This window comes from Chlorocebus sabaeus, chromosome 16 (genome assembly GCF_047675955.1).
Source record: "Chlorocebus sabaeus isolate Y175 chromosome 16, mChlSab1.0.hap1, whole genome shotgun sequence".
Lineage (NCBI taxonomy): Eukaryota > Metazoa > Chordata > Mammalia > Primates > Cercopithecidae > Chlorocebus > Chlorocebus sabaeus.
The window spans coordinates 51,643,282-51,667,475 of NC_132919.1; the positions used below are offsets into that span (position 1 = coordinate 51,643,282).

Sequence of the window (24,194 nt, forward strand, 5' to 3'; positions counted from 1 at the left end):
CCACTGCACTCCAGCCTGGGCAACAGAGCGAGACTCCGTCTCAAAAAAAAAAAAAAAAGAGACTGCATTTGAGGCAAGAGTCCGGTGGAAAGCAGGTTAAGACTGACTGAGAGGAAGTAACCGTGGGAGGGCTGCTGGTCCACTGAAAGAGAGAGATTTTTCCAGAACCTCATGCTGGGGCTTTGATTTAGGAATCCCCTTCTTCCTCTAGTCAGTCAGCCTTCCCTGGCCTATGGCTCACGTCTAAAGCCTCGAGCCCCATCGTTCCCACCGAGGACCAGCTGGAAGCCATTTTGATTATGCTCCACCACGAAGGAGGACAATACAGCCCCGCCCAGAGCCAGGCGCGCCCCCGCGGCGGGCCGGGTGCGCGTGTCCGCGCTTCTTCCCGCCGGCCGGGCGGGCGCCTGGCCCAGGACCCGGCGGCGCGGGGCGGGGGGTGGGGGTGGTTATGTAAGCGTTGCGCGCTCCCGCGAGGCGCCAGCCAATGGGAGGCCCCGGCGGCTCGTGCTCGCGCACGCAGGGTGGGGGGAGGGAGCGCACGACGTGCGCGCACCCTCTCCCTCGTCCACCGCTGCCGCCTCCTTCTTCTGCCGCTCCTGGTGCTGCTTGTGTGCTCGTTTGGTGCGGACCTGGTACCTCTTTTGTGAAGCGGCAGCTGAGGAGACTCCGGCGCTCGCCATGGCCGACGAAAAGCCCAAGGTGAGCTCAGCGCCGGCCCCTTCGCCTCGCCGCGCGGTCGGGGTCAGGGCGCGGGCCGGGGTCCGGCCAGAGCTCGCCGCTGGCTCCCAGCGCCTTCCCGGGCCCCCCACAGGGCCGGCCGCAGCTCAGGCCCCGGCGCTCCGCGCCATTTTCCTCCCTCCCTCTCTTCCTCCCTCCCGCGCCGGAGGAGGCCCCGCCGCTCTCTCCCGCCCCCGGCGGCCTCTGAGTGCGCGCGGGGCGCGAGTTGGGCGGGCAGATCGCGGACGCCCGCGGGCCCACCAGCCCCGAACGGGGATTCTTGGCCCAGCCGACCGGCGCGCGTGAGGAGGGGCGTTAGGGCGCGCGGGGTCTCCACCCTGCGCCGACCCCGCGTCGGGTGTTGCAGTCTCCGAGGCGGCGGGGAGTCCCCTGGGCTCGGGCTTCACCTCTCAGGGGTAGGAACCGCGGGCATCTGGGGACTCCTGCCCAGGGCGGCGGCGGCGGGGCGAGGGTTCGGGGCGAATCAATGGGCTGCTGATGAGCAGGAACCTGGATGTCCGCTGGCCGCCGTACTGGGCCTGGGGGTAGGGGGATTCCCGTGGAGTATTTCCCACTTTAATGGCCTCAGGGACCTGAGGGGGGAGGGGCAGCGGCTTTTCCCTGGGTGCCAACGAACCCCTAATCCGCGAAGACCATGCGGTTTCATGAAGTTGGAGGCACAGGTACGAGCAGAGAGACTTTGTGCGGCTTAACTTTTGAATGCGGCTTTTGAGGCACCCGAAGACTTCTCGGGAGGACTAGGGGACACCCATCATCGGGGCACACGGGACTTGATGCTTTTAGTTTGGTGACACCTCCCGCCTCTCGCGCCTTTACTTTCTGGAGCGTTTTAGGGCAGCAGAATGCCTTCTACACTCGATTTTGGACAACTTTAGGTTGGGTCGAAATGTACAAGAAACACTTGGGATGAAACATGCATTTGACCCATGACAACAAAGGGGAGGGGAGAATAAGTGCTCTTAACCGAAGATGAAAATGAAGCTGCTAATAGAGGAGAACGTAACTGTGGTCCTGAGTATTACCGCTGTTCCGGAGGGAATCGGGATATTCTTCGATTTTTTGTGTGTGTGTTTACTTTAATGGAGATTGGATTTAGGTTATTAAACTGAGTTTGGTAACTTTCTAACGACAACGGTAATGAGTTTTGAATGGCAGGCTGTAGATTTATTGTTTCGTTTCTTGCAGTTGTACTTAAAGTGCTTAGAAAAGAGACTCTTATTTTCAACTTTTTTGGGGGGTAAAATGTATATTTTGGGAGTGATTATGCCATTTTAGAAAGTTTAGCTTCAAGAGAACGTTCAATACACTGAATAGGACCCAACTTTAAACATGTATTGTTGTTACTGATAGTATTGCATGTAGGCTTTTCTGTATCTGACAGCTATCTAATATTGTTGCTGCAGGATTTCTCCTCTTTCACATTGATTTCAGCAGCTGAAAACAGCCGTATGCCGTTTTAGCATACCGTATGAGAAACCTGTTGATTTTTGAAGCAACTTAGGGCGGCTGCTGCTTTATAAAAGTGTGTGTTGATCACATTTCCCAAATTATACTTTTATTTTTCTTTTAACAGGAAGGAGTCAAGACTGAGAACAACGATCATATTAATTTGAAGGTGGCGGGGCAGGATGGTTCTGTGGTGCAGTTTAAGATTAAGAGGCATACACCACTTAGTAAACTAATGAAAGCCTATTGTGAACGACAGGTGAGGAATTCATATGTGTACTTCTACTGAATAAAACTATTTTTAAAAATCTTATTTTCATGGGAACAAAAACTAGCCTGGCATAATACTACAGTGACTTTTTGATGGGATGAATATGCACTTATACTTGGCATGTCAGTTTTATCGTGCACTTGGTATAGTGATTGCTCATGAAAACCCTTAGGATGATTTGGTTAGTATTATATGTGGTTCCAGTCCTGTGCCAGAAATCCATCAAATTATATTTACAATACTTGTTTTTTGTGTTTTTTTTTAACCAAGGAAATGTAATTTTATGTTTATAAGAAAGTAAGAGTGAACTTGGTAAAATTACTTATGAGTCTTTTATTATTTTATTTTATTTTTTTGAGACGGAGTTTCATTCTTGTTGCCCAAGCTGAAGTACAGTGGCGTGAGCTCAGCTCACTGCAACCTCCACTTCCCGGGTTCAAGCAATTTTCCTGCCTCAGCCTCCTGAGTAGCTGGGATTACAGGTGCCCGCCACCACGCTTGGCCAATTTTTTTTAGTATTTTTGGTAGAGATGGGGTTTCATCATATTGGCTAGGCTGGTCTCAAACTCCTGACCTCAGGTGATCCGCCCGCCTCGGCCTTCCAAAGTGCTGGGATTACAGGCATGAGCCACCGCGCCAGACCAAGAAGTCTTTTTTGTTTTTTTTTTTTTTGAGATGGGAGTCTCGCTGTATTTTTTTAAGCTAGAACTTATCTACCTTGTAAATCGTGGGGTTTTTTTTTTTTTTTTTTTTTTTTGACGGAGTCTTGTTCTGTTACCCAGGCTGGAGTGCAGTGGTTCAATCTCTGCTCACTGCAACCTCTGCCTCCTGAGTTGAAGCTATTCTTTTTTTTTTTTTTTCTCCCCCCCGAGACAGAGTCTTGCTCTGTTGCCCAGGCTGGACTGCAGTGGCCAGATCTCAGCTCACTGCAAGCTCCGTCTCCCGGGTTTACGCCATTCTCCTGCCTCAGCCTCCCGAGTAGCTGGGACTACAGGCGCCCGCCACCATGCCTGGCTAGTTTTTTGTATTTTTTTTTTAGTAGAGACGGGGTTTCACCGTGTTAGCCAGAATGGTCTCGATCTCCTGACCTCCTGATCCGCCCGTCTCAGCCTCCCAAAGTGCTGGGATTACAGGCTTGAGCCACTGTGCCCGGCCAAGTTGAAGCTATTCTTATGCCTCAGCCTCCTGAGTAGCTGGGATTTCAGGCGTGCGCCGCCATGCCCAGCTAATTTTGTATTTTTGGTAGACCTAACCTCAACTCCTGACCTCAAGTGATCCACCCACCTTGGCCTCTCAAAGTGCTGGGATTACAGGCATGGGCCACTGTGCCTGGCCCCTTCAGATTGTTCTAAATAGGTTCAAAGTAGAATAAGGCCTATGTAAGTTGGGAAATTGAGTTTGAGTTCATACTTGAAAGATCAGTGAAGATAAAAACTTCCTTTAGGCCTGGTGCAATGGCTCACATCTGTAATCCCAGCACTTTGGGAGACTGAGGCGGGTGGATCACTTGAGATCAGCCTGGCCACCATGGCAAAATACCATTTCTACAAAAAATACAAAAAAATTAGCTCGGCGTGATGGTACACGCCCATAATCCCACCTACTCCGGAGGCTGAAGCTGAGAATCCCTTGAACCTGGGAGGTGGAGGCTGCCGTGAGCCAAGATCACACCACTGCACTCTAGCCTGGGTGATGGAGCAAGAGCATTTCAAAGGAAAAGAAAAAAGAAACTTTAGAATGTTTGAAGTATTTTTATGCTTAGTGTATTTACGATGTAATAAGAAAATACTATGCTCATAATTCTTCATATGTAAACCTTCTTGTATGTAGTTCCTTGTGAAGATACTTTTTTTTTTGAGACAGAGGCTCGCTCTGTTGTCCAGGATGGAGTGCAGTGGTGCGATCTTGACTCACTGCAACCTCTGCCTCCCGGGACCAAGCAATTCTCCTGTCTCAGCCTCCCGAGTAGCTGGGACTACGGGCGCAGGCCACCACGCCCAGCTAATTTTTGTATTTTCAGCGAGATGGGGTTTTACCATATTGGTCAGACTGGTCTTGAACTCCTGACCTCAGGTGATCCACCTACCTCGGCCTCCCAAAATGCTGGGATTACAGGCGTGAGCCACTGTGCCCAGCAATATACCATATACTCTTATTTGAATAATTTTGCTGAAATTACCCTACATGAACTTACAAGTTGTGCTAAATAGTTTATCCACTGGTATCTTCTATATTTGAACACTAGTGCCCCTTCAGGATACAGGGGAATTTTAAATGGTAATCCTTTTGGAGAACTTCTGTAGCAAAACTGCATACAAAATGGAAAATCATAGGCTAGGCGTGGTAATCCAGCACTTTGGGAGGCCAAGGCTGGAAGACCAGTCTGGACAGCATAGTAAGACCTCATCTCTTTTTTTGTTGTTGTTGTTTTGAGATGGAGTTTTGCTCTTACTGCCCAGGCTAGAGTGCAGTGGTGCAATCTCAGCTCACTGCAACCTCCACCTTCCAGTTTCAAGCGATTCTTCTGCCTCAGCCTCCCAAATTGCTGGGATTACAGGCGCCCACCACTACGCCCAGTTTATTTTTTTTGTATGTTTTTAGTAGAGATGGGGTTTCACCATGTTGGTCAGGCTGGTCTCAAACTGCTGACCTCGTGATCCAACCGCCTTGGCCTCCCAAAGTGCTGGGATTACAGGTATGAGCCACCGTGCCTGGCCCAGACCTCATCTCTTAAAAAAAAAATTAGCTGGGTGTGGTGGCACACACCTGTAGTCCAGGCTATTTCAGTGACAGAGGTGGGAGGATTGTTAGAGCTTGGCAAGTCTAGGCTACAGTGAGCTATGATCTCATCACTGTACTCTGGTATGGGTGACAGAGTGAGACCCTGTCTCAAAACCACAAACAGAATCATGCTTCACTTTGGTGGTTTTTAACAGTATTCTTTTCTTTTTTTTTTTTGAGACAGAGTCTCACACTGTCGCCCAGGCTGGAGTGCAGTGGTGCGATCTCAGCTCACTGCAATCTCTGCCTCCCGGGTTCAAGCAGTTCTCCTGCCTCAGCCTCCTGAGTAGCTGGGACTACAGGTGTGCGCCACCACGCCCGGCTACTTTTTGTATTTTTCGTAGAGATGGGGTTTCACAGTATTCGCCAGGATCTCGATCTCTTGACCTTGTGATCCGCCTGCCTCAGCCTCCCAAAGTGCTGGGATTACAGGCGTGAGTCACTGGTGCCAGCCTTGAACACTATTCTTATGCATATCTTATTTAACTTTTCTGCAATTACAAAATTTTGCCTTTTTTGTTTTTGTTTTGTTTTTTTTTTTTTTTTTGACACTGTTTTGCCTTGTTGCCCATGGTGAAGTGTAGTGGCAGGATTATTTATGATCATGGCTCACTGCATCCTCTGCCTCCCAGGTTCAAGCAATCCTCCCACCTCAGACTCTCAGGTAGCTGGGACTATAGGCTTGTGCCACTATGCAATTCTTTTTTTTTTTTTTTTTTTTTTTGAGACGGAGTCTCGCTCTGTCGCCCAGGCTGGAGTGCAGTGACATAATCTCGGCTCACTGCAACTTCCACCGCCGAGTTCAGGCAATTCTCCTGCCTCAGCCTCCTGAGTAGGTGGGATTATAGGAACCTACCACCACACTTGGCTAATTTTTGTATTTTTAGTAGAAATGAGGTTTTACCATGTTGGCCAGGCTGGTCTCGAACTCCTGAGCTCAGGTAATCCACCCGCCTCGCCGCCTCGGCCTCCCAATGTAATCCCATGCTGGGATTAGGATGCAGTTTCCCACTTGTTGCTGAGGCTAGACTGCAATGGCGCAATCTAGGCTTACTGAAACCTCTGCCTCCCAGGTTCAAGTGATTCTCCTGCCTCAGCCTCACAAGTAGCTGGGGTTACAGGCATGCGCCACCACGCCTGGCTAATTTTGTATTTTTGGTAGAGACGGGGCCTCACCATGTTGATCAGGTTGGCTGGTCTCAAACTCCTGACCTCAGGTGATCCACCTGTCTTGGCCTCCCAAAATGTTGGGATTACAGGCGTGAGCCACTGCACCTGGCCACCATGCAAATTTTTAAATTTTTTTGAGATGGAGTCTTGCTCTGTTGCCCAGGCGGGAGTGCAGTGGCATGATCTCAGCTCACTGCAACCTCTGCCTCCTGGGTTCAAGCGATTCTCCTGCCTCAGCCTCTTGAATAACTGGGATTACAGCACCTGTCACCTTGCCTGGCTAATTTTTTGTATTTTTATTTGTTTATTTATTTAATTTTTTTTTTCAGACAGTCTCACTCTGTTGCCCAGGCAATGGCACAATCTCGGCTCACTGCAACCTCCACCTCCCAGGTTCATGCAATTTTCCCCCCTCAACCTCTGGCTGGAGTAGCTGGGACTACAGACGTGTGTCATCGTGCTCAGTCAATTTTTGTATTTTTAGTAGAGACAGGGTTTCACCATGTTGGACAGGCTGGTCTCTTAACTCTTGACCTCAGGTGATCTTCCACCTCAGTTTCCCAAGGTATTGGGATTACAAGCGTGAGCCACCACACTTGGCCTTCGTTTTTAAGTAGATTATGGTTATATAATGTTTTTCATCCCTTTTATTTCACTGATACTTAATGAGCAGCACCTACTATGTGCAAGGAATAGACTGTGTAAGTAAAACAATCTAGGTTCCTATACTTCCTGAAGAGTGTTTTTTAGTAGGACGATAAGTGAGTACAGATTTGGGTAAGTATTAAAGGAAATTAAAAAGCAGGTGCTTTTTTAAAGCTATTCCAGGTAGTTCAAGGGTATAGGTTGTGGCATTTTAGGTCGATTTTGTTGTTGTTATTGTTGTTATTGAGACGGAGTCTGGTCTGTCACCCAGGCTGGAGTGCTATGGCACGATCTAGGCTCACTGCAAACTCCGCCTCCCAGGTTCAAGCGATCCTCCTGCCTCAGCCTACCGAATAGCTGGGATTACAGGTGTGCGCCATCATGCTGGGCTAATTTTTGTATTTTTAGTAGAGGCGGGGTTTCACCACGTTGGCCAGGCTGGTCTTGAACTCTTTACCTCAGATGATCCGCCTTGGCCTCCTGAAGCATTGGAATTACACCGTGAGCCCGCGAGCTCTGACTGGAAAGTCTTTAAATGGGCTTTTTTTTTTTCTTTAAATTTCCTGTCAGTGGCTGGGTGGGGGGGATCACGAGGTCAGGAGATTGAGACCATCCTGGCTAACATGGTGAAACTCTTATCTCTACTAAAATACAAAAAATTAGCCCAGCATGGTGGTATGAGCCCGTAGTCCCAGCTACTCAGGAGGCTGAGGCAGGAAAGTTGCTTGAACTCCGGTGGTGGATGTTGCATTGAGCTGAGATTGCACTACTTGTACTCCAGCCTGGGCGACAGAGGGAGACTTGTCTCAAAAAAAAAAAAAAAAAAAAAATTCATTTCAGTGTCTAACTCGTTTAAATGCATATTTGTCTCAAGGTATGTTCTATTTAACATAGTAGCTGTGTCTGAAAAGCAGTAAAGCTTTTTAAAAGAATGATTTACTGGCCAGGCACAGTGGCTCACACCTGTAATCCCAGCATTTTGAGAGGTTGAGGTGAGTGGACAACTTGGGGTCAGGAGTTCGAGACCAGCCTGGCCAAAATGGTGAAACCCCGTCTCTACTAAAAACACAAAAATTAACTAGGCATGGTTAGCTGGGCGTGGTGGCGGGCACCTGTAATCCCAGCTACTCAGGAGGCTGAGGCAGGAGAATTGCTTGAACCCGGGAGACGGAGGTTGCAGTGAGCCAAGATCGTACCACTGCACTCCAGCCTGGGCGACAGAGCAAAACTCTGTCTTAAAAAACAAACAGGCTGGGCGCGGTGGCTCACGCCTGTAATCCCAGCACTTTGGGAGGCTGAGGTGGGCGGATCACAAGGTCAGGAGATCAAGACCATCCTGGCTACCATGGTGAAACCCCATCTCTACTAAAAATGCAAAAAATTAGCCGGGTGTGGCGGCGGGCGCCTGTAATCCCAGCTGCTCGGGAGGCTGAGGCAGGAGGATGGCATGAACCCGGGAGGCGGAGCTTGCAGTGAGCCGAGATTGTGCCCTTGCACTCCAGCCTGGGCGACTGAGCGAGACTCTGTCTCAAAAAACAACAACAACAACAACAAACAGGCAGCTTATGCCTGTAATCCCAGCACTTTGGGAGGCTGAGGTGGTCAGATCACCTGAGGTCAGGAGTTCGAGACCAGCCTGGCCAACATGGCAAAACCCTGTCTCTACTAAAAAATATGAAAATTAGCCAGTCATGGTGGCACGTGCCTAGTCCCAGCTAATCAGGAGGCCGAGGCGGACGGATCACCTGAGGTTAGGAGTTCAAGACCAGCCTGGCCAACGTGGTGAAATCCAGTCTCTACTAAAACCACAAAAATTAGCCGGTTGTTGTAGCAGGGTTCTGTAGTCCCAGCTACTCTTGGGAGACTAAGGCAGGAGAATCGCTTGAACCAGGAGGTGGAGGTTACCTTGAGCCGAGATCACGCCACTGCACTTCAGCCTTGACAACAGAGCAAAACTCTGTCTCAAAAAAAAAAAAAAGAGAATCACCCCAAATCTTTTTATTTATAGGGTATGTTAACATGTTAGCGATTGTTTATTTAGCTATTTCTTTAATATAGTCATGGCTAAATATGCATGTAGTTTTATCTAAATAGAATTCTATTTCTCTTAATGCCGTTTATTGCTTTTAAATTCTCTCGTTCAGGGATTGTCAATGAGGCAGATCAGATTCCGATTCGACGGGCAACCAATCAATGAAACAGACACACCTGCACAGGTAAAAAATCTCTCCTAATTAGAAAAATTACCATTTGTAATTTTTTGAACAGCTGTGTTTATGAATTTGAACGTTGAGACACTGGAGTATAGTTTTTGTAGAGTTCAGAGCTTTGGGAAGTATGACCAAAGGGGAACAGAAAGGAAAATAGGAATAGGCTCAGGAAATGCCAATGGTTTTTATTCATTTATTTTTAATTTTAATTTTTTTTTAGGGATAGGGCTTCTCTGTTGCCTGGGTTGAAGTGTAGTGGCCTCATGATAGCTCACTGCATCCTTGGCATCCCAAAGTGATGGGGTTATAGGCACAAATCAATGTTCCCAACCCCACCAGTGGTTTGTGTTTGTTTTTTTGTGACAGAGTCTCCATCGCTCAGGCTGGAGTGTGGTGGCACGATCTTAGGTCACTGCAGCTGTCGCCTCCTGTGCTTAAGCCTTTCTCCTGCCTCAGCCTCCCAGAGTAGCTGGGATTACAGGCATGCACCACCGCACCCAGCTAATTTTTGTAGTTTTGATAGGAATAGGGTTTCACCATGTTGGCCAGGCTAGTCTTGAACTCCTGACCACAAGGGATCCACCTGCCTCAGCCTCCCAGAGTGTTGGGATTACAGGTGTGAGCCACCGCACCCAGCCAAATCCTCACCATTTTAGTTCTACGTGCTGAATTGGAATTCTCGGCCAGGCGCGGTGGCTCACGCCCCTAATCCCAGCACTTTGAGAGGCCGAGGCGGGCGGATCACGAGGTCAGGAGATCGAGACCATCCTGGCTAACACGGTGAAACCCCGTCTCTACTAAAAATACAAAAAATGAGCCAAGTGTGGGGTTGTGCCACTATAGTCCCAGCTGCTGGGGAGGCTGAGGCAGGAGAATGGTGCGAACCTGAGAGGCGGAGCTTGCGGTGAGCCGAGTTCGCGCCACTGCGCTCCAGCCTGGACGACAGTGAGACTCTGTCTCTAAAAAAAAAAAAGAAATTCTCCTTTACGTGTCTTCATGAATGAAAGGGAACTAATGGCCCTAACTGCCGCGTTCCATAGCTTTGTTTGACAGGGAGAGCCCCTGATGATATATTTTCCAAACCCTTACTACAAAACGTGATGCTCTCTGATCCTTTAACTCTCTTTACATACTACTTCATTTTGTTCTGTCACTTTCTGTAGGATCAGCTGGATTGTCTTCTGTGGCAGAAGCTCTTTGTTTCTTTTTACCCTCTCAAAGTTCCATTAAAGATTTCCAGTTTTGGCCTAGCAAGATGGCTCATGAGAGCCATTGTCAAGATTACAAAGTGCTTGTAATGCCAGCACTGTGAGACTAAGGTGGGCGGAGTGCTTGAGTCCAGGATTTCAGGACCAGCCTGGGCAACATGGCAAAACCCTGTCTTTACAAAAAAATAAAAAATTTGCCAGGGAGTGGTGGTACATGCCTGTAGTACCAGCTACTTCTTAGGTTGAGGTGGAAGGATTGCTTGAGCTCAGGAAGTGGAGGCTGCAGTGAACCAAGATGGCGCCACTGCACACCAGTCTGGGTGACAAAGTGAGGCCCTCTCTCAAAGAAAAAAAAACTTCCAGTCTTGTCCTGACTTGGTGGCTCACACCTGTAATCCTAGCACTTTATGAAACTGACACAGGCAGGAGGGTTGCTTGAGGCCAGGAGTTTAAGACCAGCCTGGGCAACATAGCAAGACCCAGTCTCTACAGGGAAAAAAAAAAAAAAGGAGCTGGGCATGGTAGCATGTGTCTGTAGTCCCAGCTACTTGGGAAGTTTAGTGGAAGGGGTGCTTGAGCCAGGAGTTTCAGGCTGCAGTGAGTTATGATCGTACTGTGGCACTCTAGCCTGGGTGATAGACCAAGACTGTCTCGAAAATAGAAGACTTACGGTTTTTGAAAAATATTTTAAAATGTTGTGATAGTAGAAATTTAAATTGGATCCCATGTGCTTTTGAATTTCAACTTTATCACCCAGTAAAAACTAGAAAATGATAAATGTGGCATGAAGCAGCACATCCAGATTGTAGTTTTGTTGATAATCTTTGAAAATTGGAAAAGCCCATGAGTTGTACTGAAAAGAAGAATATTTTGAAGAAATTTCAACTGGTGACAGTCTCTAAAAAGGAATTATGGGCTGGGCACACTGGCTCACACCTATAATCCTAGCACTTTGGGAGGCTGAGGCAGGCAAATCGCTTGAGGTCAGGAGTTTGAGACCAGCCTGGACAATATGGTGAAACCCTATGTCTGCCAAGCAATACAAAAATTAGCCAGGCATCGCCGGGCACAGTGGCTCACGCCTGTGGTCCCAACACTTTGGGAGGCCGAGGCAGGTGGATCACCTGAGGTTGGGAGTTGAAGATCACCTTGACCAACATGGGGAAAACACTGTCGCTACTAAAAATACAAAATTAGCTGGATGTGGTGGCCTGTAATCCCAGCTGCTCAGGAGGCTGAGGCAGGAGAATCGCTTGAACTCAGGAGGCTGAGGCAGGAGAATTCGCTTGAACCCAGGAGGCAGAGGTTGTGATGAGCTGGAGATTGCGCCATTACATTCCAGCCTGGGCAACAAGAGCGAAATTCCATCTCACAAAATATATATATATATTAGCCAGGCATGGTGGTGCATGCCTGTAGTCCCAGCTACTCAGGAGGCTGAGGCAGGAGAATCACTTGAACCCGGGAGGCGGAGGTTGAAGCACAGAGATCGTGCCACTGCACTCCAGCCTGGGTAACAGCCCCTGTCTCAAAAGAAAAAGAAAAAAAATTGGCCGGGCGCGGTGGCTCAAACCTGTAATCCCAGCACTTTGGGAGGCCGAGACGGGTGAATCACGAGGTCAGGAGATCGAGACCATCCTTGCTAACCCGGTGAAACCCCGTCTCTACTAAAAAATACAAAAAACTAGCCAGGCGAGGTGGCGGGTGCCTGTAGTCCCAGCTACTCGGGAGGCTGAGGCAGGAGAATGGCGTAAATCTGGGAGGCGGAGCTTGCAGTGAGCTGAGATCTGGCCACTGCACTCTAGCCTGGGCGACAGAGCAAGACTCCGTCTCAAAAAAAAAAAAAAAAAAAAAAATTAAAAAGGCTGGGCACAGTAGCTCACCACTGTAATCACCACTTTGGGAGGCAGAGGTGGGTTGATCACCTGAGGTCAGGAATTCAAGACCAGCCTGGCCAACATGGCGAAACTACCCCATCTCTACTAAAAATACAAAAATTAGCCAGGCATGGTGGTGCTCCCCTGTAATCCCATCCCAGCTACTCAGGAGGCTGAGCTAGGAGAATCTGGGTGGGGGGAAGGTGTCGGGGGGTAGACAGGCCGAGGTTGCAGTGAGCAGAGGTCATGCCTCTTCACTCTACCCTGGGTGAGAGTGAAACTCCCAGCTCAAAAAAAAAAGGGGGGGGGCGCAATTATGGTATATAGCCACAAGGAGGAGCTAAATTCTGTTGATAAATGAGGCTGGAACAGGAACTTCATTTTTTAAAGGCATTTAAAGTTTCACTGTAAAACTTCACAGTTGGATAATTTTGTTTTAGTAGATAGATGACAGGCTTGTTTGGTTTTAAAAGAAATACGCCAGGCGCGGTGGCTCATGCCTGTAATCTCAGCACTTTGGGAGGCCAAGGTGGGCGGATGTCGGGAGATCGAGACCACCCTGGTGAAACTCCATCTCTACTAAAAATACAAAAATTAGCCAGGTGTGGTGGCGGGCGCCTGTAGTCCCAGCTGCTGGGGAGGCTGAGGCAGGAGAATGGCGTGAACCCCGAAGGCGGAGCTTGCAGTGAGCCGAGATCGCACCACTGCACTCCAGCCTGGGCGACAGAGCTAGACTGTCTCAAAAAAAAAAAAAAAACAGTAGTAGTAAAAAGTATCCATTGTGCTATACTCTCAGTTATTAGAATGTATTTCCTCTCTTTAAGCCCTCCTTACCCACCAGTAAAACGGGATTATCTGCTATACTAGTTACAAATATTAAACAAGGAGTTATTTGTTTGGATCCGTGACCTTGAGGCATTTAAAAATCTTCAGGTTGACTTTGCAATTCATTTTACTTCATTTTGAAGAATTTGGAATTGATTCGTTTTAGAATTGTTCTCCCAATAGTTTTTGATAACAGGATTTTGATAAATTAAAACATCTTAGCAGGCCTCTGCCTGCCCCCGCCTCCCCAACTTTTTTTTGTTTTTTTATTTTTCAAGACAGTCTTGCTCTGTCTCCCAGACTGGAGTGCAGTGGCATGATCGCAGCTCACTGCAACCTCCGCTTCCTGAGTTCAAGTGATTATCCTGCCTCAGCCTCCCGATTAGCTGGGATTTATAGGCGCCCACCACGATGCCTGGCTAATTTTGTTTTTGTTTTTTTATTTATTTATTTTTTTGTATTGACGGAGTCAATACAAAATTAGCTGGGCATGGTGGCACATGCCTGTAATCCCAAGTACTTGGGAGGCTGGGGCAGGAGAATTGGTTGACCCGGGAGGCAGAGGTTGCAGTGAGCCGAGATTACACCATTGCACTCCACCCTGGGCAACAACAGCGAAACTCCATCGCAAGAAAAAAAAAACCAATTTAGTCATACAATAAGCTGCTTTGCTCCTTGGGGTGTACTTTTTTTTTTTTAACTGCTCCTTACAAAGCATGGCTAACTTATATATAGTCAGTGTACCCAGAGTTGGCTGCTGCTTAGTTTTAAAATTGTGTTTTTAGCCTAACACTGTATCTACTGTATCTTAAAGATATTTTCATTTCTGTACATGAAAATCTTATTTTTTAACGGCTATATGGTATTTAATATCTGAGCATACTATGTTTTATTAGTTTGGGTTTTTTTTTTTTGTTTTTTTTTTGACACGGAGTCTCCCGCTGTCACCCAGGCTGGAGTGCAGTGGCACAATCTCGGCTCACTGCCACCTCTGCCTCCAAGGTTCAAGCAATTCTCCTGCCTCAGCCTCCCAAGTGGCTGGGATTACAGACGCCTGCCACCACGCCCAGCTAATTTTTTGTATTTTTAGTAGAGATGGGTTTTCACTATGTTAGCCAGGCTGGTCTTGAATGCCTGACCTCGTGATCCACCTGCCTCGGCGTCCCAAAGTGTTGAGATTACAGGTGTTAGCCACGGTGCCCGGCCTGGGGTTTTGTTTTTTTTTTTTTTGAGACAGAGTCTTGCTCTGTTGCCAGGCTGGAGTTCAGTTGGGCAATCATGGCTCACTGTAACCTCCACCTCATGGGTTCAACTGATTCTCCTGCCTCAGCCTCCTGAGTACCTGGGACTACAGGCGTGCGCCACCACGGCCAGCTGATTTTTGTATTTTTGATAGAAATGGAGTTTCGACCTGTTGACCTGGTGATCCGCCCACCTTGGCTTCCCAGAGTTTTGGGATTACAGGTGTGAGCCCTGGCACCCGGCCTAATTTGGGTTTTTATTGAGATTTATTTTCAGTCTTTGCTGAACAGTGCAGCGAGATTCTTTAAACATATCACCCTTCTGTGGACCCTCGATACACACATATTTAGCTTTTATTTAATTTTTTTTGAGGCAGAGTTTCTCTCTCGTCACATACAATGGCATGATCTTGGCTCACTGCAACTTCAGCTTCCCGGGTTCAAGTGATTCTCCTGCCTCAGCCTCCCAAGTAGCTGGGATTACAGGCGTACGGCACCATGCCCAGCTATTATTTCTTTTTTTTTTTTTTTTTTTTTTTTTGTATTTTTAGTAGGGACTGAGTTTCACGATTTTGGCCAGGCTGGTCTCGAACTCCTGACCTCAGGTGATCTGCCTGCCTCAGCCTCCCAAAGTGTTGGGATTACAGGTGTGAGCCACCACACCCAGCCTCTCTCTTTTTTTTTTTTTTTTTTTTGAGACCAAGTCTTGCTTTGTCACCCAGGTTGGAGTTCAATGGCACGATATTGGCTCACCACAACCTCTGCTTGCTGGGTTCAAGCAGTTCTCCTGCCTCAGCTTCCCAAATAGCTGGGATTACAGGCACATGCCACCATGCCCGGCTAATTTTTTAAATATTTTTAGTAGGGATGGGGTTTTACCACGTTGGCCAGGCTGGTCTTGAACTCCTGACCTCAGGTGATCCGCCCGCCTCAGCCTCCCAAAGTGTTCGGATTACAGGAGTGAGCCATTGTGCCTGGCCCCTGCCTTTTTTTCTCTTTTTTTGATACAGGGTCTTTCGCTTTGTCACTCAGGCTGGAGTGAGCTGGTGTGGTCACAGTTCACTGTGGCCTTATCTTATGGGCTCAATCGATCCTCCCACCTTGGCTTCCTGAGTAGCTGGGAGTATGGACATGTGTCACCGTGGCTGGCTAATTTTTTTTTTTTTTTTTTTTTACTTTTTTTTGTAGAGATGTTGTCTCTCTCTGTTGCCCAGGCTGGTCTAGGTCTCCTGGGCTCAAGCAGTCCTCCAGTGTTGGCCTCTAATAGTACTGGGATTACAGGCATGAGCCACCGCACCTGGATAATATTCTGCTTTTTACTCAAAAACTAAGTTTTGGCTGGGTGCAATGGCTCACGCCTGTAATCCCAGCACTTTGGGAGGCCAAGGCAGGCAGATCACTTGAGCTCAGGAGTTTGAGACCAGCCTGACCAACATGATGAAACCCCATCTCTACTAAAAATACAAAAAAAATTAGCTGGGCATGGCGGTGGATGCCTGTAATCTCAGCTACTCAGGAGACTGAGGCAGGAGTATTTCTTGAACCTGAGGGATGGAGGTTGCAGTGAGCTAAGATCATGCCACTGCCCTCCAGCCTGGGTGACAGAAATCTTGTCTCAAAAAAAAAAAAAAAAAAAGAAAAAAAACACACATAACAAGTTAAGTTTTATCTAATAGTCATAAAAAAGGAAGCCAAGTAAATTACTTAAACCAAGTGTGTTGATACATTAAGCTATGAGGCATCTAAAATAATGAAACTTGGAACTCAGTGGAACATGTACATGTTTTCAGCATACTTAAACCCGAAAATCATTAATTTTCAGAACTTAATCAGTGCTCTTACATTTGTTTTTTCTTTTATGCTAGTTGGAAATGGAGGATGAAGATACAATTGATGTGTTCCAACAGCAGACGGGAGGTGTCTACTGAAAAGGGAACCTGCTTCTTTACTCCAGAACTCTGTTCTTTAAAGACCAAGATTACATTCTCAATTAGAAAACTGCAATTTGGTTCCACCACATCCTGACTACTACCGTATAGTTTTCTCTATTCTTTCATTTCCCCCTTCCCCATTCCTTTATTGTACATAAAGTAACTGGTATATGTGCACAAGCATATTGCATTTTTTTTTTTTTTTAACTAAACAGCCAATGGTATGTTTTAATTGACATCAAGTGGAGACGGGATGGGGAAAAATACTGATTCTGTGAAAATACCCCCTTTCTCCATTAGTGGCATGCTCATTCAGCTCTTATCTTTATATTCCAGTAAGTTATTTTGCTCTCACTGTTTTAACAAAAACACACAACATAAAAATCCTTGCATACCTTGTTCAATTGGAGAATTTTAATGTTTTTCATTTATCATTGTAAAACCAAGGACAATTTTATAACTTTTTTGTACGTAGCTGTTACATGTAGGGCAATCTGTCTTTAAGTAGGGATAAATTACTCTAAAACAAAAAAGAATCTTAGATAGTTTTCCCTTCAAGTCAAGCGTCTTGTTGTTTAAATAAACTTCTTGTTTAAAATGAGCTGTTTTCTTTATTCTGAGAAATATTAAATAGAAAATTGAGGCTTAGAAAAAACACATAAATAGGCCTGCTTAGAAGTAACATTTCAGGAAGGAAATAAAGCTACTTGGTGTTTCTGACAGACTTGATACTGATGTGAAACAAAGAATAACAGTTTTATAAATATCACCTTGTTCCAAAAGTTTCTCTAGGTCCCATGTTAATATGCAAGTATACTAGCAGAAAAATTGGGCCATAGTATTGTGGATTTCCAAGTATTTTCTGTATAGTAAGTGAGGCACAGAGTGTAGGGTATAGGGTAGCACATGTGGCAAGGAAAAAGTTGTGATTTGCCTTTGTTGCTGATAAAATGAACCATTCTAGCCCTCACTTAAATAAGTAAATACTCCCTAACCTAAAATAAAAGTTTTCGTTCCTTATCCAAGGATTGTTTTTTGAGACGGAGGTTTCCTCTTGTTTCCCAGGCTGCAGTGTAGTGGCATGATTTCGGCTCACTGCAACCTCCGCCTCCCAGGTTCAGGCGATTCTCCTGCCTCAGCCTCCTGAGTAGCTGGGATTATAGGTGCATGTCACCATGCCCAGCTAATTTTTTTTCTATTTTTAGTAGAGATGGCGTTTTATCATGTAGTCCAGGCTGGGAGTCTTGAACTCCTGACCTCAGGTGATCCACCCCCCTCAGCCTTCCAAAGTACAGGGATTACAGGTGTGAGCCACCGCGCCTGGCTTATTCAAGAATATTGAGGGACAGAAAATATCTGTATCCATCTTCAGAACCTTAAATATACAGGTCACTACAGTCTTTATTATTTTAATTTTTGTTTCTTAGGTTTTTTTTCTTGGTGGTGGTGGTGATTCGAGACAGAGCATACTCCGTCGCCCAGGCTGGAGCGTGGTGGCGCAATCTCGGCTCACTGCAAGCTCCGCCTCCCAGGTTCACGCCATTCTCCTGCCTCAGCCTCCCATCTTAGGTCTTTTTGAAAGAGGTTATGCCTCTGTTGCCTAGTCTGGAGTGGTGCAGTGGTGTGATCTCGGCTCACTGCACCCTCCACCTCCAGGTCTTAAGAGATCTCCCTGCTCAGCCTCGTGAGTAGCTACAACCACAGGTGCATGCCATCACAGCCCACTAATTTTTATATTTTTTAATAGAGATAGAGTTTTGCCATATTGTCCAGGCTGGGCTCAAACCCCTGATCTTAAGTGATCTACCTGCCTTAGCCTCCCAGTGTGCTGGGTTTACAGGCATGAGCCACTACGCCCAGCCCCTTTTAAATTTTTTTTAAATGTTTGTTTATTTTTGAGACGGAGTTTCGCTCTTGTTGCCCTGGCTGGAGTCCAATGGCATGATCTCAGCTCACTGCAACTTCCGCCTCCCAGGTTCAACTGATTCTCCTGCCTCAGCCTCCGGAATAGCTGGGATTGCAGGCATGTACTACCATGCCTGGCTAATTCTGTATTTTTAGTAGAGAAGGGGTTTCTCAATGTTGGTCAGGCTGGTCTCGACCTCCTGACCTCAGGTGATTCGCCTGCCTTGGCCTCCCAAAGTGCTGGGATTACAGGCTTGAGCCACTGTGCCCAGCCAAATTTTTTATTATTTTTAAATTAGAGATATGGTCTCACCATGTTGACCAGTTTGGTCTCGAACTTCTGGCCTCAATCCCTTGTCTTGGCCTTGCAAAGTGTTGGGGATTAGACGCCATGCCCAACCACTACAGTCTTTTTGTTGTTGTTGTTTTGAGACAGACTCTTGCTCTGTCACCCAGGCTGGAGTGCAGTGATGCAATCTTGGCTCACAGCAAGCTCCACCTCCCGGGTTCATGCCATTCTCCTGCCTCAGCCTCCTGAGTAGCTGGGACTACAGGCGTCCACCACCATACCCAGATAACTTTTTGTATTTTTAGTAGAGACGGAGTTTCACCGTGTTAGCCAGGATGGTCTCCATCTACTGACCTCGTGATCCACCCACTTCAGACTCCCAAAGTGCTGGGATTACAGGCGTGAGCCACCGTGCCCAGCCAACCACTACAGTTTTGTGTGTGTGTGTGTGTGTGTGTGTGTGTGTGTGTGTGTGTGTTTTGAGATGGAGTCTCGCTCTGTTGCCCAGGCTGGGTTGCAGTAGCGCGATCTCGGCTCACTGCAAGCTCCACCTCCCAGGTTCACACCATTCTCCTACCTCAGCCTCCCAAGTAGCTGGGACTACAGGCACCCGCCACAACGCCTGGCTAATTTTTTGTATTTTTAGTAGAGACGGGGTTGCACTTTGTTAGCCAGGATGGTCTCGATCTCCCGACCTTGTGATCTGCCCTCCTCAACCTCCCAAAGTGCTGGGATTACAGGTGTGAGCCACCGCGCCCAGCCATCACTACAGTTTTTAATTCAAATATTTAGGGGAAAATGGCAGTTTTATAATCACAGATTATCTCACTGCCATTTTGTTTTGAGACAGTGTCTCGCTTTGTTGCTCAGTGCTAGAGTGCAGTGGCGCTATCTTAGTTACTGCAACCTCTGCCAGGTTTAATTGAGCCTTCTGAGTAGCTGGGATTACAGTCACACACCACCGCGCCTGGCTAGTTTTTTTTTTTTTTTTTTTTTTTTTTTGAGACAGTTTTGCTCTTGTTACCCAGGCTGGAGTGCAATGGCACGATCTCGGCTCACCGCAACCTCTGCCTCCCGGGTTCAAGTGATTCTCCTGCCTCAGCCTCCCAAGTAGCTGGGATTACAGGCACCCGCCACCACACCCGCTAATTTTTATATTTTTTAGTGGAGAGAGGGTTTCACCATTTTGGCTAGGCTGGTCTCGAACTCCTGACCTTATGATCCACCTGCCTCGGCCTCCCAAAGTGCTGGGATTAACAGGCGTTGAGCCATTGCGCCCGGCCCTCTGGCAAGTTTTTAAAAAATACCGAAAGCCTGTACCCTACCCCCAGAAATGTATTTTCAAAGCAATATGGAATTGAAAACCACCTCTGGCAGGCATCTTCACAAGTTAAGCACCTTATGGTGAAGATTAAATAAGGTAATGTGTGTTGTTTTTTTTTTAACACTGCTATGAAAATATTAATGTGTTTTATCTTTTTTTTTTTTTGAGACAGGGTCTCACTCTGTTGCCCAGACTGGAGTACAGTGGCGCGATCTCGGCTCACTGCAACCTTTGCCTCCCAGGCTCAAACGATTCTCGTGCCTCAGCCTCTGGAGTAGCTTGGATTACAGGAGTGGGCCACTACCGCCTGGCTAATTTTTTGTGTTTTAGTAGAGATGGGGTTTCACTATGTTGGCCAGGCTGGTCTTGAACTCCTGACCTCAAGTAACCCACCCGCCTCAGCCACTCGAGGTGCTGGGATTACAGGAATGAGCCTCTGTGCCCAAGCAATGTGTGTTTTAGATGTCTAGCATGGTGTCTCCCGCATGTAAGTTGTTTCTTGTTTTTGTTTTTTTTTTGTTTTTTTCTTTTTCTGAGACAGTCTCACTGTCTCTTTGGTACCCTAAGAAGCAAAGCATCCATCCATAGGATGAGTTAGAGTTCTGATTATCTACATTGTGACTTGAAAGTTTCTGCTGGTTGTGGTAGGAAATAGAGGCATACCTCACAGGGACTACGGGCTTGGTCCCAGACTACAGCACTACAATAAAGAAGATAATCTCAATAAAACGAGTCACACAAATTTTTTTGTTTTTCAGTGCATATAAAAGTTATGTTCAGCCCTGGCAATATAGTGAGACCCTATCTCTACAAAAAATAAAAGCCAGGTGCAGTTGTGCATGCTTGTAGTTCCAGCTACTCTGAAGACTGAGGTGAGAAGATTGCCTGAGCCCGGGGGAAGGCCGAGGCTGTAATGAGCTGTGATCGTGCCACAGCAGTCCAGCTAGGTTGACAGGGTAAGACCCTGTCTTAGGGAAAAAAAAAAAGTTTATACTGTAGTAAGGTATTCAGTAGCATTACGTCTTTAAAAAAAATACATACTTTAATTTTTATATTTTGGGAGGGGGTGACAGGATCTTATTTTCTGTGTTGCCCAGGCTAGAGGGCAGTGGTGCAGTTATAGCTTACTGCAGCCTCGAACTCCTGGACTCAAGCAGTCCTCCCACCTCAGCCTCCCAAGGTGTTGGGAATAATGAGCCACTGTGCCTGGCCCATACCTTAAAGTACTTTGTTTTGTAGACAGGATCTTGCTTGGTCCACCCAGCCTGGAGTGCAGGGATGTAATCACAGTTCAGTGCACCCTGGATATCCCAGACACCTGTAATCCCAGCTAGTTGGGAGGCTCAGGCAGAGAATTGCTTGAACTCAGGAAGCGGAGGTTGCAGCGAATAGAGACTGCGCTACTGCACTCCAGCCTGGGCAACAGAGTGAGACTGCATCTCAAAAAAACCCAAAAAACATAGTATCTGCAAAGTGCAATAAAATGAGGCATGCCTGTAAGCATGTTTTATAATGAGACTTTGGTTTTTATAGTGGTTAGCTAATTTAAAAAGTTCCTCGAGGTAAAACATAATTAGAACAGAGTATATAAACTAGTTTGGAATTAATCTGTTATTTGAATTGTAGATTGTTAGTTCCCTGTAAGCAGTGCTGTATGAGGCACTTTTAGGATTTCTTATACCCTGAGGGCTTTGTGAAACACTTTAAAGTCCAAGAATTATCACCTAATATTTGTTTTCTTGGCCGGGCGCGGTGGCTCATGCCTGTAATCCCAGTACTTTGGGAGGCTGAGGCAGGTGAATCACGAGGTCAGGAGACCATCCTGGCTAACATAGTGAAAACCCATCTCTACTAAAAATAAAAAAAAAAAATTATCTGGGCATGGTGGCGGGCACCTGTAGTCCCAGCTACTCAGGAGGCTGAAGCAGGAGAATGGTGTGAACCAGGGAGGCGGAGCTTGCAGTGAGCCACGATTCCGCCACTGCACTCCAGCCTGGGTGACAGAGCGAGACTCCGTCTCAAAAAATATATAAATTATATATATATATTTTTTTACTGTTCATATTTTAAAGGTATATTATGTGGCTAAATTTGCCACAAGTTACAGAATTTAGACTGTTAAGGGAAGAATTTTTCCACATTTTTTCTGGGGATACCCTTTGAAGTTATGTATTTGTAATTTTAACAAATATATTTGCAAAGGAGGCTAAATTCTTCTCTAGGAGAACAGGACAGATGGGTAATGGGGTTTTCCTGTTTTTTTTTAATTTTTTTTGAAACGGTCTTGCTCTGTCACCCAGGCTGGAGTGCAGTGGTGTGATCATGGCTCACTGCAGCCTAAACCTTTGGGCTCAAGCAGTCCTCCTGCCTCAGGCTCTTGAGTAGTTTGGACCACAGGCACACACCACCATACATACAAAAATACAAAAAATTGTAGGCCAGGCACAGTGGCTCATACCTGTAATCCCAGCACTTTGGGAGGCTAAGGCAGGTGGATCACTTGAGGTCAGGAGTTCAAGACCAGCCTGGCCAACATGGCGAGCCCCATCTCTACTAAAAATACAAAAATTATCCGAGCGTGTTAGCGGGCGCCTGTAATCCCAGCTACTTGGGAGGTTGAGGCAAGAGAATTGCTTGAACCTGGGAGGTGTTGCAGTGAACCGAGATCACACCACTGCACTCCAGCCTGGGAAACTGAGCGAGACCGTGTCTCAAAAAAAAAAAAAAAGTTGTCTGGGTGCAGTAGCTCACACCTGTAACCCCAGCACTTTGGGAGGCTGAGGCAGGCAGATCACCTGAAGTCAGAAGTTTGAGACCAGCCTGGCCAACATGGCGAAACCCCGTCTCTACTAAAACTACAAAAATTAGCCAGGTATTGGTGGTGGGTGCATGTAATCCCAGCTACTCGAGAGGCTGAGGCCAGAGAATCGCATGAATCCGGGAGGCAGAGGCTGCAGTGAGCCAAGATTCGGCCATTGAACTCCAGCCTGGGCAACAGAGGGAGATTCCATCTCAAAAAAAAGGGAAAGTTTGTCTGGGGACAGTGGCTCACGCCAGTAATCCCAGTACTTTGGGAGGCTAAGGCGCGTGGATCATGAGGTCAGGAGTTTGAGACCAGCCTGGCCAATGTGGTGAAACCCCGTCTCTACTAAAAATACAAAAATTAGCCAGGCATGGTGGTACGCGCCTGTGTTGCCAGCAACTCAGGAGGCTGAGACAGAAGAATCGCTTGAACCTAGGAGGCAGAGGTTGCAGTGAGCCGAGATCATGCCACTGCACTCCAGCCTGGGAGACAAAGCGAGACTCTGTCTAAAAAAAAAAAAAGTTCTCAGCACTTTGGGAGGCCGAGGCAGGTGGATCACCTGAGGTCGGGAGTTCAAGACCAGCCTGACCAACATGGAGAAACCCCGTCTCTACTAAAAATACAAAATTAGCCGGGGTGGTGGCACATGCCTGTAATCCCAGCTACTCAGGAGGCTGAGGCAGGAGAATCACTTGAACCCGGGAGGCGGAGGTTGCGGTGAGCCAAGATCGCGCCATTGCACTCCAGCCTGGGCAAAAAGAGCGAAACTCTGTCTCAAAAAAAAAAAAAAAAAAAAGTTTTTGTATTTTTTTTAGAGATGGGATCTTGCCATGTTGCCCAAGCTGATCTTGAACTCCTGGGCTCCAGCAGTTCTTTTGCTTTTGCCTCCCAAAGTGCTGGGATTCTGCTTGTTTTTAAATAGAGAAATAGCAGTATAGTATTGGGGTAAACAGGAGAAACTTAAACCACATAATTTTATTCAGTCCTTACTCTGAGGAGGAGGAAATATGAATTTCTTGAGGAGGACAATTTAGGAATCATGCTCTCCATCTCTACACTTTAGAGAGGTTAAAAAGGACCCAAGAGGGTCATGTCAGACCTTAGTAGAGTGTATGTGCCATTCTGTTAACTTTAACTTGAAATAAAGGGAAGACATAAACTTGACAAAGCCATTTTCCACATTTGAGAACTCTCGGTTTATTTGTTTAATGGCAAATGAGTTTTAAAAGGAAATAAACTCCTTGAGCTGTCTCTTCCAGTACATTGATCTGTCTTTTTTTGTGAGGATACAGCTAAGAAAAGAATGGACAGATGCATACTAAATTTGGCCTTCGAAGTAATGGATGCAGAATGTGTCTATGAAGATGTGGTTAAGTCACAAGTGATACACTTAAGGGACACCCTGAGATGTTGGGATTGAGAAGTAAAGTTTGGGGGAAATACTTGTCCCTGCATGATTTTGTTAGTTCAATAACTTAATCAAGTTCAAAAGCACATGACTAGCATTTTTGTTTGTTTCTTTTTTTT

At 46.7% G+C, this 24,194-nt stretch overlaps 1 protein-coding gene across 2 annotated transcripts; it reads left to right on the top strand.

The window, feature by feature from the left end:
- The first annotated feature begins 507 nt into the window (after window positions 1-507).
- SUMO2 (small ubiquitin like modifier 2) lies at window positions 508-16,947 on the top strand. Of its 2 annotated transcripts, XM_008011783.3 has the most exons (4): window positions 508-702; window positions 2,315-2,446; window positions 9,199-9,270; window positions 16,281-16,947. In XM_008011783.3, exons 1-4 carry the CDS (start codon window positions 682-684, stop codon window positions 16,341-16,343), a joined length of 288 nt encoding a protein of 95 aa, XP_008009974.1. In that variant the 5' UTR covers window positions 508-681; the 3' UTR covers window positions 16,344-16,947. The 2 variants fall into 2 exon arrangements, with proteins under 2 accessions (XP_008009974.1, XP_037849182.1); XM_037993254.2 differs by lacking the exon at window positions 9,199-9,270 and having other exon boundaries at window positions 534-702.
- The last annotated feature ends 7,247 nt before the right edge of the window (window positions 16,948-24,194 follow it).

Coding starts and splice junctions, on each gene's coding strand:
- SUMO2 (XM_008011783.3), top strand. CDS start 682: ATGGCCGACGAAAAGCCCAAG. Junction 703..2,314: donor TGGCCGACGAAAAGCCCAAG/GTGAGCTCAGCG, acceptor TTCTTTTAACAG/GAAGGAGTCAAGACTGAGAA. Junction 9,271..16,280: donor AAACAGACACACCTGCACAG/GTAAAAAATCTC, acceptor CTTTTATGCTAG/TTGGAAATGGAGGATGAAGA.